Consider the following 14428-nt stretch of genomic DNA (forward strand, 5'->3'; position numbering starts at 1 on the left):
GGTTATTTGTCTGATCCACATAAAGCCCGATCTCAAACAGGCTATTTGTTTACATATGGAGGTACAACTATATCATGGCGTTCAATGAAACAAACAATAGCTGCCACATCTTTAAATCATGCTGAGATAATAGCCATTCATGAAGCTAGTCGGGAATGTATTTGGTTGAGATCAATGACTCAGCATATTCAGGAAATGTGTGATTTTCTTATGAAAGAAGATAATCTAACTACACTATATGAAGACAGTGTTGCTTGCATCGCTCAAATGAAAGGAGAATACATCAAACGAGACAAAACAAAGCACATTTCACCAAAGTTTTTTTTCACGCATGATCTTCAACAAAAATGGTGAAATTAATATTCAACATATTCGTTCATGTGAAAATTTGGCTGATATGTTCTCTAAGGAATTACCAACGTCAACATTTGAGAAGTTGAGACAGAAGATTGGAGTGCGGCGTCTTCGAGAAATAAAGTAATGTTTTCATGAAGGGGAGTAAGATACGCGTTGTACTCTTTTTCCCTTAGCCTAGGTTTTGTCCCACTGGGTTTTCTTGGTAAGGTTTTTAACGAGGCAGCAAATAAAGCGTATTACAGATATGTGTACTCTTTTTCCTTCACTAAGAGTTTTTCCCACAGGGTATTTCTTAGTAAGGTTTTAACGAGGCATATTATCTATTTTTGGACATCAAGGGGGAGTGTTGTAAAACCTATAGTAATTGCGGATGTCCACTACTCACACTACTTTCACCCGTAATGTAAATAACCTCCCACTACTCATCACTATTATGATTGTAACTCCTACACCTCCATGATCCCTCCCCATGATCTTCCCCCATGATCTCAATTGTTAATGTCATGTTTAAAACAATCCTTTTGTCATCTTCTATGTAATAGTATAAATAAAGGCATGAAATGTGATATGGGATACACTTGAACACTTGATGAAATAAGAAAGTTATCTCTTCTTCTCTTATTCTACTTATCTTCGTGTTTTATATTGTTACTTTGAGCTACATTTCTTAATAAAAATATAATATTTTAAAAGGATTTTGATTTATAATAAATAGGGTGTATACCTTTGTTATATGAGGTAAAATTTCCAATTTTAATTAAAGATTAGGCTTAGCAACAGCGAAAGTATTTTTACACGTAGTGAACCAAGTAGGTATAAAGTTCATCCATATGCGGAGTTTCTTTTTCCCTTATTTAATTTTGTGTGTATATATATATATATATGTAGAGAGAGTCAACACAAAATTCCATGTTCCTATTAAAATTAATTTCAATAGTTGAGATTTTAATAAATGTTTTAACAAATGCAATGAAATATTGTACTCATGATATAACGTTCAAATTTAGCTGGTGAACTAATTCAATTGATGCACTAAATTCGAACTAATAAGAACCCTAATGCATTCGAATTTTATTTCTACTAGTTCTTATCAGTTAGGATGCTTCAGTTTCACATAGTTGTGATCTGTGAGGATAAAAAGGATTCGCAGCAGGTCTATGTAACAAAAGTAAGAATTCATTAATTTGTGCACATGAACAATTTCATAATATTACGAAGATTTCATCATTTGATTAAATTTTAGTTACAAATGAATCAGAATAAGGAAAAAGGATTATAACATTTAAAATTATATAATAACTTATAGTCAGTTTGGCCAAGCTTCTTTTTGGTCAAAAATATTTTCTTTTTTTGCCAAAAGTGCTTCCAAAGTGAAGTATTTGACCAAGATTTTAGAAGGAAGAAGTGTTTTTGAGTAAAAACATAAGCCGTTTTTAAGAATCACAAAAAAGTAGTTTCTTTCCAAAAAATATTTTTTTGAAAAGCAATTTTAAGAAAAATATACTTAGAAATACTTTTTAAAAGATTGATCAAACATTAATTGTTGCTCAAAAGTATTTTTTATAGTCAAACATAAAATTGCTTTTCGCTAAAAGTACAACAACAACCATAACAATGCCCAGTATTCCAGTAGTGAGGTCTGGGGAGAGTAGTATGTACGCAGACCTTACCCCTACGCCGAAGAAATAGAGAAGCTGCTTCCGAAATTTAAAAAAGTTATTTTTCAAAATAAATTATTTTTAAAAGCTTGGTCAAAATTGCAAAACAAATTTCCAGGAGATGTCGGAAATTTCCCTTAAAGAAAAAGACACAGAAATAGAAATATTCAGCCAAGCAAAATTTTTTCACGTGCGGTAAACGTGCACAAGCAGGGAAAGACCCGACCCAGGCAAGCAATATAACGAAGACGTTAACGGCCAGCAAACACTATGTTTAACCACCGCATCACGGCGTTTTCCAAAGGCGACCCATATTTATAAAGGGGGGAAATCCACAAGTACACGAAAGCACCTAACGCCTACTGGACATAAATAATTGAGGCCAAAATATTTGACCTTTCTTCCTTGTTCGTTCCTTCTCCCCTGCTATCTATAATTTTTCCAGAATTTAGCTGCTGCAGGTTATGGATGTAAGAACTTTGTTAAAGGTGGTTATAATCACGTGCTTAATCGCCTCTTCAACTGGTAGAGGTAATCAATCATAAGTGCTATACTACTTGCGTTGATTTGAATGTTCAATTTGCAAAAGTCATGAGTGCGATACGTCTAATTGGACTGTTTTTGCAATGCAATTACGTCTTAATAGGATTAAGTGAGATTAGATTATATTTTAGGAATTGTTAGTGGACGGATTGAAGACCGAACTGAGTTTCTGTACTGTGCTTTGGTCATGGAAGCTGAGATAAGATTTTGTTTTGAGTTTTGACAAGAAAAACTTCAGTCTTAATGTATAAAATATTCGCGGTTTATTTCAAAAGTATTCTACACCTATAATCAACAATAATTAGGTGTAGACGTACACAAGATAAGGCTATGATATTTGAAATTAGCATAGCTGATTCAAAGTCTGTACTGTCAGACATGGTAGTAGGATTCTGTTCTACATCTGTTGCAGCATATTAGCCAATACATGCATTTTAACCATATAGAGACTTCAACTTTTTTCTTTTGAAGAATTAAACAAAACACTTAAACGTATGTAGATCCCACAACTATTTTTTCAAGCAAATAAAGTGCAGTACAGATTTATTACAGTGGGAAGTACTTCAAAAATAGTAGGAATACTGGATATCTCATTAGATAAGAAAAAAAGAAATATGCTACAGATATTAGGATATGGTATTACAATAAATTACAAACTGACTACATAACATATTCTAAGAATATTTTTTATTGAACCACAGAACATCCAACAACAACAACCCAGTGGAATCCCACAAGAAGGGTCTGAGGAGGGTAGTGTGTGCGCAGACCTTACCACAGAACGTCCACAGAAATAAATTAGTTGTTGCATAAACCAAGTAACTCGACTCAGTAACATTAATCAACTGTAAGGACTAAGGACAATACAAGCTCAATAGTTCCTCTACTAACATCATGTCTTTTCTATCTTGCCCCCCTCTTGATTATTGCTGGCTTAGTATATAAACTCTTATCAAGACCCTCTCTAACAGTTTCTATTAGACCCAGGTTAACATTGGTTTACATTTCCCTTCATTGCTCATTCATGGACTGCCTAGCCTGGAAATTGAGGTCTGTACACATATTCAGTAATCCTCAGGCATAAATTGGAGATACTTGAGTTTGTTCACTTTTGACCCTTGGTAATGCATTTTTAACCAATAAGAAATTATTTCTTGACTGGGAAAAAGAATGGGCTAGGAATTGTTTAGGATGCAAGAGGAAGACAACAAGTTAATGAAGTTTATGACGAAGACTGATATTTTGGCCGAAATACCAGTTAAAACCTCCATTTACGGATAGTTCAGCTGAGACACTGGGCATATTGCTTATACTTTGTAAGCTTATTGTTGGGTTGAGTTACCGAGATGGAAAAGGTGATTTCCACTATGTATCTACAGGTACATAGTGGCGTCAATGGTTACTTTGAACTATGGCTACGGATAAATGGCTATTAAAACTCCTAATAAAATCAACCAAAAGTTCCAAAGAGAAACTAAAACGAGGTAACGATGGGCTCCTAGATAGGATTGTAAAAGCATCACTTGCTTGTTATGTATTTAAATGTAGTTTTTGTGCGTAACAATAAATTATTCCAATGCTGCATTATTTTTGTAAAGTGATAATTCACATGGTTGGTTATGATAACATATTCATAGATAGCTACTTACAGTTCAGTTTCTTTTTGGTTGTAGAACTCAAAGTGAAGGATCAAAGGACAATCTACAATCATACGCTTGCCACCATATTGGTGGAATATGCTGCAACGGTCAGTTTTGGTTACATTTTGAATAGATGAGTAGGATAGAGGGCAGAAATCTTTTAGTTGAAGGTTAATCCCTTACTTCTTTTCGATAAATGGTTGATGTGCTTAGCTGGTATCATAATGGCCAAAAGTAGACTCTTTCAATAAAAGAGGGATCAAAATCCCAAATTTACCAATTTCCTTCTGTGTACTTTTAGTTTCTATATTCGTTGAACTCTTCTTACTCGTTTTTGCTGCATGTGATTTGCGGTTAACATATTCCATACTTCACCAGTTCAGGCTGTTTTACCAGGGGAACATTATATTCATTCTTGTGACTTTCTCGCTGGACTGCTGTCACCTAGAGTTTAACAAAAATGACCTCTTTATTTGTAGGTCTATATCTCAGATTTGACAGAACTATTTACTTGGACATGCCCAAGATGTGATGATTTGACGAAGGTATTTTATTCCGATTGTTGTGTGTATATTCTTCAGGTTGAAGAGAAGCTTTATGTAAATTTCTAGGTGTATCTTTCTTATATGATTAATTTGTCGAAGCCTTCATCCTCTGCAGGGGTTTCAAATTATAGAGCTCATTGTTGATGTGAAGCGATGTCTACAGGTGAATATCAAATAGTGCAAAAGCATGTCTTGCTCATTCAGAGGAACTAGTTTGGTTTTAATTATTGGTTCCCATTGCAGGCATTTGTGGGGGTGGCTCCAGATCTTAATGCCATTGTAATTGCTTTCCGAGGCACTCAAGGAACCAGGTTTCCTTCTACTGAACCATACTCATATGTTTAATTTGACTGTATGGTAAATAAAAAATGTCTTATTGTGCAGATAAGAAGTCTAACTAATTTATTGAGATGGATATCTTAAGAGATATATATGAGTGATCCTACATTACACCAGCTTAAAACCATTTTTCTTGAAAGGAAAAACTTTTGGGGGTCGTTTGGTTGGGGTGTTAGGAGATATAATCTCCTTATAAAAATCAGCATTTGTTTAAACAATATTTGGTTAGGATTTGAGGAGATTTAATCTGCACATAAAAATCAACATTAACTACAGTGTTTGGTTGGGAATCTATGTATTATTTTATGAGGAGAGACTGGTAAGTTGACGACCGTTCAGGTCTAAGTTGTGAAGTGTTGCTCAAGAGATTCTCTTTGATCGTGCTGAGTAATTATGCTTAAACGGCTATCCATTGGTCGATCTGCTCATGCAGAAAGTTGCATTATGTCGTATGCATGTTCAACATATTGATAACTAAGTTCCGCGTGCTAACTTTTTGGATACAGCATACAGAATTGGATTGAGGATCTATACTGGAAGCAGCTTGATATAGATTATCCTGGAACGGAAGATGCAATGGTGAGTGTATGACACTTAAAAATCTCTTCTGCTTCTGATTTGCTATTAACCTTCTTTTCTGCAGGAAGATTAAAGTCAGTTTTGCATCTTACAGGTGCATCATGGATTTTATTCTGCTTACCACAATACAACATTACGCCCTGGAGTGCTAAGTGCTGTTAAAACAGCAAAAGACCTATATGGAGACATTCCTATTATGGTGACAGGGCATTCAATGGGAGGGGCCATGGCTGCTTTTTGTGGATTGGATCTCACAGTATGTTCAAAGACTTGCTGTTACTTTATACTATAACTTTCATCGTCCATATATTTTGACTTGCTTTTTCCGATTTGATAGCTCTTGTTATAGAATACCCTTGTAACCATTATTGCTTTTGCACTCCCTTAGTAATATTTACATGTCTCAATTTCCCGCTTTGCTTCACGAATTATGATTTGATAAGATGTGTTTTCTCTCTCTCACTTTTTTTTATTGATCAGTTGTAGATGTTTGTACTTATAATTAGAAAAGGTGAAATTGTACATGCTGCTCGATGGATCTTGTGACATAACAGAGAACCTAAAAGAATGGAAAAAACAGCTAGTGGAGTTCTATTGATTTATTTATGTATGTTTATTCCAGGTAAATCTTGGCTCGCGGAATGTTTCAGTTATGACATTTGGACAACCTCGAATTGGCAATGCTGCTTTTGCGTCCTACTATAGCAAACGGGTGCCAAATACAATTCGTGTCACACATGAACATGATATTGTGCCTCATCTGCCCCCGTACTATTACTATTTCCCTCAAAAAACTTATCATCATTTTCCTACAGAGGTAACTGTTTTACAAGCATAACCCAAGTATTTAATGCCTTATTTAAACTGCATGAAATCTAGCTGTCATTTCAGTACCTGGAAAAGTTTTAACGAATGAGATAACTCTGTAGTGAAAGTCTTGAGTAAGTGATTTGGCTATTCAAAAGTGCCAATATATTTTTTCAAGATAACAGTGTAACAAGCAGAAGAGTATTGACTTGTATATGAATCCTTGCTATCCGTTTAAAGATTATTACTCCCTCCGTTTCAATTTATGTGAACCTGTTTGACTGGGCACGGAGTTTAAGAAAAAATGAAGACTTTTAGAATTTGTGGTCCTAAACAAGTCCAAATGGGGCCCAGAGTATTTGTGTGGTTATAAAAGCTTCTCATTAAGGGTAGAGTTGTAAGTTTAAGCTAAATTGTTACCAAATTTAGAAAGGGTTCATTCTTTTTGGAACGGACCAAAAAGGAAATAGGTTCACATAAACTGGAACAGAGGGAGTATATATTTTTATACATTTGTTGTCTGTTGCTCGCAATTCCATTTTCTGCTCAAATAAATTGAAAGTAAGCTGTCATTGGTTCTGTAAGTTTTATCAGTTTAATGGTTGTTGTCATAAATTTATCCTTGGCTTTCTTCTTTTAATTGAAATCTCTGATATTGCAGGTCTGGCTCCATAACACCGGCCTTGGAATTCTTGCTTATACAGTTGAAAAGGTCTGTGATAATTCCGGGGAAGACCCTTCTTGTAGCAGGTAACTTTTCTCGGGCTTATCTGTAATCAGTTTATAAGACATCTGCAAATTGGTATACAGTAAAGATAGTTCATGCTGTTCGGATAAAGACAGAGGAGAAATGGTTATAGCAAATTATTAGATATGAGCACTCTGCGTTATTGTCAAAATATGGATAATGTTTTTCTTTCTTCAGTCAAAACTCAAAAGCACTGTTCATCAGCACATTCTTGTTGCTGAAATCTATTTACTTACTTTTAACAATCTTTTAGAAAAAAGGGCGTGTTCATTCTACAATTGTGAAGAATAAAACTGTAAAATGTCTGTGAAGCACTAGCACAAAAAGTTCACCTGGAATGAAAAAAAGGGGACAGAAAGGATAAAGATGAAAATTAAGCTGTAAAAGAATTGATACTTTGTCCTACTAAATTAGGGAAGAAAACTGAAGGGTGTTTTTTCTCTTTTCAACAATCACATTTGTAAGAGCTTACTTGGTGTTTCTAAGTATAACTGTTTTACATCTCTCGTTGTCAGATGGTTCTGAAGCTAATCCTTAAAAAGGGATGACCTCATTCCTGTTTTGTTTGACCTAACCGCTATGCATCGTTCCCCTTGATCTTTTAATTACTCTTTATCATTCTTTTATTCAATTGTTGGTGATTGGTGTAGTTTAATTTAGTTTATAAATCTATTTCTTTCATATTTCAAAAATACTACATCAACCTCCAATGGTAAAACTGAAGATTAATCAAGTCAACCCTCCTTAACTGAAGTAGGTCTTACGATTCAGTTCGGAGATAGTAGTTCAAAAGGATTCTTAGAGAGAAGTTAATTATTTTCCAGTTCACCTTCTTCTTACCGAAGGATTATGGTATCAATATTGATTTTGAATATCTCATAGCCAGACGCTTATAATACTCTGTGAAAAATGTTCAGTTACGAAAGAATAGGCTGGACAGACTCGTTCTGATTGTCTTTTCTGTAGTTGAAAACTCGCTGAATTTTGCTTAGAGCTGTTGCCCTGTATGCTAATTTTCTAAAATACTCCCAGGTCAGTGGCTGGTAACAGTATTAAGGATCATCTGAGATATTATGGTGTAAGATTAGGAGGTGAGGAGGATCCAGGATTCTGCAGAATTGTGATGGATCGTGGTCTTGCTGCACATGGCACAGTAGATGTTGACGGAAATGTCATCCTATCCAGAGATATTCCTGCTTCTGTTTTGAGGATGAATGTGGAATCTAATGAGCAAGGCAGATCGGTATAGAGATTTTTTGGGATCATTACTTGGCTTCGCCAAGATTGGAGAGGAGGTGAGCGGAGTTTCCTCGTAAGGCTTAAATTGAGCTGTACCCAGTCATTGAGCTGTACCCAGTCAATTGTGCAGTTTGGTACTACGCTGGGGAGATCATATATATAGTTCATTTTTATCTTATATGTACATATCACTCATGTAAATAACAATAAAAACTCACTATTGTAAATTATAATGAACTAAGCTCAATTTAAGAAACGGAAACAATGCTCAAATCTGAACTCCATTTCATCCATCAAGCCATCCAGCGTTACACTAATGAGAGCTGTTTAACTGTTCCAACTCGGAAATAGAAGTAACGAAATTACAATTGAAAGTAATACAGTTCCAAGTAGGAGTAACCAAAAGTAAAGTAATCAGAAACCTCGAACAACTCAATAAATCTACCGTCAATAGCAAGAGTTCCAATCTGCATATGATCTGGCGAGAAATATCCTTGTATAAAGTGTTAGTTTATCATAAATTTGGAAAATTGCATGCTATAATTATTTAGTATAGATAAAAAAATTCCTACGGTATTTATGCATGCGTTTGCCGAAGTTGGTTACGTTACTTCATATTTTGAGATATATAATACATATAATAGTCATGAGATATATAATACTTATAATTAGTCATCATATATTACGTCAAACTAATAGTGCAGGACACAAAAATTTTATTATTTAAATATGACTAAATAAATTTAATAGTTATTTAATTTGTAACTGTTAAATGTTGAAATTGGTGTGCGGGTAAGCATTTTTCACTAGGGGAATGTCAACTGTCAACCAACTACCTTGGTCAATGGCATTGCGTATCAAAACTGTTTGTGTAAATGCCCATAACAGCGTTATAACGTCCTTTATTTTCCCTCGAGTTCGTTTCACTATTCGCCAATGAATGGTGCTCGTCGGTTTGTCTCCCATACCCCGCGAGCCGATTAACTACCTTATCCTCTCCCCCACCCCCTTTTTGGATATTTGCTTATTTCCATTTATGGTATTTATTATTGCAATATTTTAATTGGGCAGTCTCAATAATTATATCCCAGCGTATAAAGGTCCTTGTCATTTAGGAGATGGCATTTTCAGTTTGATTGAATCTTGGGTTTTGAGCCTATCCCCTTTTGTCTCCTCTTAGACACCCCCACCCCACCTATTCCTCTGTCAATTCTCCTTCAGCTAGATTAACATTTGGGGGTGGTGGGTGTACTTCGTTTCACTGCAAATATGGAAGACTCCTGCAATGAACGCCTTGATTATGGCAAAATGGGTTATGGGTACGAAAAACAAAATGTATATTTATGCATGCTTAGGCTTTAGTGTGCCTATATTTTAACAACAGATTTATAAGCCGTAACATTTATTTGTCTTAAAGTCACATGGTATCCTGATTAATTGATGATTCGTGGGTATGCGATATAGATGCAAGCACTACAGGAGAAGATGCAGGATCAGGGCACCTTGTTGCAATGAAGTCTTTGACTGTCGCCATTGTCACAATGAAGCTACGGTAACTTTATTACAGAATCCCTTTCCGAGTCTTAAATTTACTCACTGATGAATGCTGTATTATATTGGTGTGCTTGTTGCTGCCCTTCCTTTTACCTTTCCTAAGCCGAGGTATCGGAAACATCCTCTTTGCCTTCTTGAAGGTAGGGGTAAGGTCTGCGTACACACTACCCTCCCCAGACCCCACTTGTGGAATTACATTGGGTCTGTTGTTGTTGTTGTTGTTATGAATGCTGTATTATCAATCTGATGGCAGTTTGTCACGTTTGCGCTGTGTTTATTTCATCAGAGCTTGTTGCACAATATATTTGATCGACATGAATTAGTTCGAAATGATGTCAAGCAGGTAATAATCACATAGTAGTAGTTATTTTTCTTCCACTGTTTTTGCCTCTTATTATTCTTCTATATTAAGGTTCTTACATGAGTTGTGTGTTCATTTGGCACTTCAGGTCATTTGCTCAGTTTGTGATACAGAACAGTCGGTACGTGTCTCTTGATTTGAATATAGTTTATTTTTTCTTGTTTGGTGCTATTTGAATTGATGATCTAATGTCTTTCTCGTTTCCAATTTAGGTTGCTCACGTTTGTACAAATTGTGGTGTAAATATGGGAGAATACTTCTGTCAAGTGTGCAAATTCTTTGATGATGATGTAATTATCCTGTGCTTCTACTGAATGAGATTCATTATTATCCCTAATCCTTATATTAGTTCAATGCCCATAGTTCTTTAGGATTTTACACTTTTAGAAATTACTTTTTCGATGTACTTATTCTATAACTCCATTGTTTCAGTTAGACAAAGGGCAGTTTCATTGTCATGATTGTGGAATCTGCAGGTCAGTGTACAATACTACAATATATCTCCGTGCATTGGTAGCTTTATCTGATACTAATACTTTGGTGCTTGGAAGTCTGCTAATTAGAATATTATCTTTTGCGCAGAGTTGGTGGCCATGAGAACTTTTTTCACTGCGCTAGATGTGGTGCGCATTACAATTTCCTATTATTATAACTTGAGGCTCCATGGAAATTTCTTCTCTGTTTTTCTTGAATTTGTTAAGTATATGTTTCTTTGATTTTTCGTCATTTGCTAAAGCACGAAGCTATATGTGATTCTCTAACTACGGGACTCCATTTTCCATTCATTCCTTTTCATTGACTTGTCCTGTGGGAATGAAGAAAGAATTACTAGTGAGTAAAATCATGGGGCAGTACAGTGATTTATCTTTTGGTCAGATCATTGTCTTAAGGACAACCATATTGGATAAATATTACTCTATAACTGCTATTCACTGGTTCAGATTGTTCATCTAACATTTAACCCAGTTTCTTTATTTGGGAGCGTGCTTGTACATTAGAAGCAAGGAACTTTGTATTCTTTGCTTTATTGTATACACTACTAGAAAATTATCACCGTAAATATTTAGATTTTATTTACACACTTGATACTAGTTGAAACACGATTGCCACAAACATATTTTCTTGTTCTTATATCTTTCTGTCTTTTCTCCCTTTCGAAGTGTGGAATATTGGAGTTTTGTCCCAGTATTTCCTAGAGTTCTCGTTGTGAAACTCCATCTAAGTATGCTTTAATTGGTTGACTAAGCTCCATGAGATGTCACTGGTTAATTAGTTGGTTGGACAGTGCAAGCAGAGAAGATAAAGATGGAGAAAAGATTAAAGCTTTTCAAATTTGTTTCTCTTGCAAGGAAATTTTCCAGCTAAACTCAACTTTTACTTTTCTTCCTTCTCTTTTTGGTATTCTCTCAACAATAGGCATTCAAATTATGGTGTCGCTTCTTCTATCTTTATCATTTCATTGCTGCAAATGCTATTGCTAATTCACCTTATGCCGTGCATTCCGTAGGCTCTTGCTATTCAGTTAGTTTACGTAATAACCACTCATGTGTAGAGAACTCCATGCGGCATCATTGTCCTATTTGTTATGAGGTATTGTATATTAAGTGTTATTCCTTTGCTGTGGATTCTACCGCCAATTCTTTTCATTCATGATGCCATAATTTTTGAAATGCAGTATCTCTTTGATTCTCCTAAGGACACAACAGTACTGAAATGTGGGCACACGATGCACACTGAGTGCTATCACGAGATGATAAAGCATGACAAGTAATCAGTTTATTTTATCTATTTATGCTGTTCGTTTAGTTCTCATTACATAAAAGGGAAATTTTTTATGTTATCTGACTTTCATTCTATCTGGCACTCAGAAGCTGCTGTCCCATATGTTCCAGATCAATCATAGATATGTCCAGAGCTTGGAGAAGAATGGATGAGGAGGTAGGTTCTTCGAGCTGATGCATATTAAACTCTAAGAGGTCGATCGAGTCCAATTTCCCGAGGATGCATATTATCATGTAAAAAAAGCCATTGCTTAACGAATTTTGCATGGCGGTTTACCTCTTTTAAACAAGCTCAAAAAGTTGTTTTTTCTTAATGTTCAAACTTATATTGTAGGTAGAGCATTAGTTTTGCATCAGAGTCCAATTTCTTGAGGATTCATGTCTTTTTTTGTAGAAATTCTCTGCACACATGAAAGCTTAGCAAAAGTTAATTACTCTTCCTAAGCATATTTCAAAATTTTCTGTTACTTCAAAAGGGCTCAAACCTCAGAACAGGTTTAGCATGCTTGCAAATGTTTCAAAACCTTTTTGCTTTTCTAGTTTCAGTTAACAAAGTTTGTGCTGGAACAAAATGGTGTTATTCTACTTGTATCTCCCAAGATGAACTTATGGTTATGGGAATGGTACTCATTTCCATGTAGTTTTTTTGCTTATCATTATATCTTGTGAGACTCGTAGTTACTTTGGTTGGTTTCTGTTGAATAAATGTTCTGTATTGTAGATAAAGTCCTAACTCCCCCCACAAGAAAAGAAAAAGAAAACAAAGGAAAAGAGAAGAAGTTATCCTCAAAAGAATTATTACTGGAGTGCTCATTGACCTTATTGCATGCATTCATAATCAAGAGCCAAAGTCTTGAAAATATTACTACAGCAGTGTTAAGTGGACTTAACACTGGGGAGTACTAATGCAACTTGAAAATAGTGTTATGTTTAACTTGTTTTCAAGAATCTCGTACATCTAGAACTCATATCCTGCCTCAACTTCCAAATCTTTTCTTTCAGATTGAAGAGACAATCATGCCTGAAGATCCTAGATTCAAGAAGGTACTTGCGCTTTTTTCTTAACCCCATATTTGTGGCCTTGAACTGTTTTGGCAGTCTATTCCAGAGGGCTCAACAGTGATGCATTGTTTAAGTTTCTGCAGTGCCTTGATGCATCGTTTTAGCTTGTGTGAAGCTGAGATGATAAACGCCGACTTCTTATATTTATATAAGAAATAATTGAAGTTCATGCTTTGGTCTTCTTATACTTAGGTTTCAATTTTTGTCATATTTGCTTCTTAACTATGCTGAATTCATCTAAACTGATTACTTTGCAGGTTTGGATTCTATGTAATGACTGTAATGATACAACCGAAGTATTCTTCCACATTATCGGGCAGAAATGTCGACACTGTGAATCATACAACACCCGTATGATTGCACCTCCCGTTCTTCCTCAATAACAATTTTCTAACTCGGAAAACTGAATGTTGCACTGCTGGAACCTGGTGCCAACGGGCGAGAAACAAGAGGACGATTTATGGTGTGATCTTCACCAAATTTGATTCTTTCCTATCCCTGCTACATGATTTGCCGCCATTGCATCACAACTCAACTTGCATTTCGGATGCATTTGTACTATAATTCTTTTTCCAATGATGTGGAGTAGAAAACCCAACTGATTTGATACTGGACTTATATGTATCATATATGATTTATGTTGCTCCCAAACGCACATGCAAGTATATGCGGTCGTCAAGTAATAAAGTGACTAAAAGTCGGATGTCGAACCCACGAGGACTTGTGATTAACTATTAACTAAATTAGACTATCCTAACTATCTAAACAACAATTAAAACTAGAAGTATTTGATTCTAAACTAATTAAAATAAATAAAAACAAATAATGAACTTTGAACAGAGGAAGACCAGATTTTTAAGTTATCAATATGATGAAAACGATCTAGGGTTATGGGCTATCTAACATTCCTATTGTATTCTTCAATTGAATTGACTAACTAATTTATCTAGTTTAATGGTTAACAGGGTTAATATTGCTCATAAGAATCTGTCGAGTTCTTACTCGCCCATTCAAGCTAACATAATGCCTATATGTCTATGGAGTTAGAACTAACAAGAATGCGTTTATAGTTCCTGTAAATCAACCAAGCAAGGCAATTAGGTATATGTCTATCCTAACCGCGAATCTGTTCCCCGATGCTCAGGTTCAAAAACTTGCTTTATTCAATCCTATATGCAATCTAGAATTCCCACTTTCGAGTTCAATTCTAGATTC

General features: G+C 35.2%; 2 protein-coding genes across 2 annotated transcripts; both read left to right on the forward strand.

The window, feature by feature from the left end:
• The first annotated feature begins 2316 nt into the window (after nucleotides 1–2316).
• LOC109240552 (lipase-like) lies at nucleotides 2317–8734 on the forward strand. Its single transcript, XM_019407204.1, has 10 exons — nucleotides 2317–2546; nucleotides 4232–4305; nucleotides 4678–4743; nucleotides 4859–4906; nucleotides 4987–5054; nucleotides 5589–5661; nucleotides 5756–5917; nucleotides 6284–6478; nucleotides 7130–7218; nucleotides 8249–8734. Exons 1-10 carry the CDS (start codon nucleotides 2480–2482, stop codon nucleotides 8463–8465), a joined length of 1059 nt encoding a protein of 352 aa, XP_019262749.1. The 5' UTR covers nucleotides 2317–2479; the 3' UTR covers nucleotides 8466–8734.
• A 663-nt stretch (nucleotides 8735–9397) lies between these two features.
• LOC109240553 (E3 ubiquitin-protein ligase MIEL1-like) lies at nucleotides 9398–13864 on the forward strand. The gene is made up of 12 exons (XM_019407205.1): nucleotides 9398–9774; nucleotides 9920–10007; nucleotides 10296–10352; nucleotides 10459–10491; nucleotides 10583–10660; nucleotides 10803–10846; nucleotides 10953–10993; nucleotides 11878–11960; nucleotides 12046–12137; nucleotides 12239–12308; nucleotides 13154–13195; nucleotides 13471–13864. Exons 1-12 carry the CDS (start codon nucleotides 9725–9727, stop codon nucleotides 13594–13596), a joined length of 804 nt encoding a protein of 267 aa, XP_019262750.1. The 5' UTR covers nucleotides 9398–9724; the 3' UTR covers nucleotides 13597–13864.
• Nucleotides 13865–14428: the final 564 nt, after the last annotated feature.

This window comes from Nicotiana attenuata, unplaced genomic scaffold (genome assembly GCF_001879085.1).
Source record: "Nicotiana attenuata strain UT unplaced genomic scaffold, NIATTr2, whole genome shotgun sequence".
Taxonomy (NCBI): Eukaryota; Viridiplantae; Streptophyta; class Magnoliopsida; order Solanales; family Solanaceae; genus Nicotiana; species Nicotiana attenuata.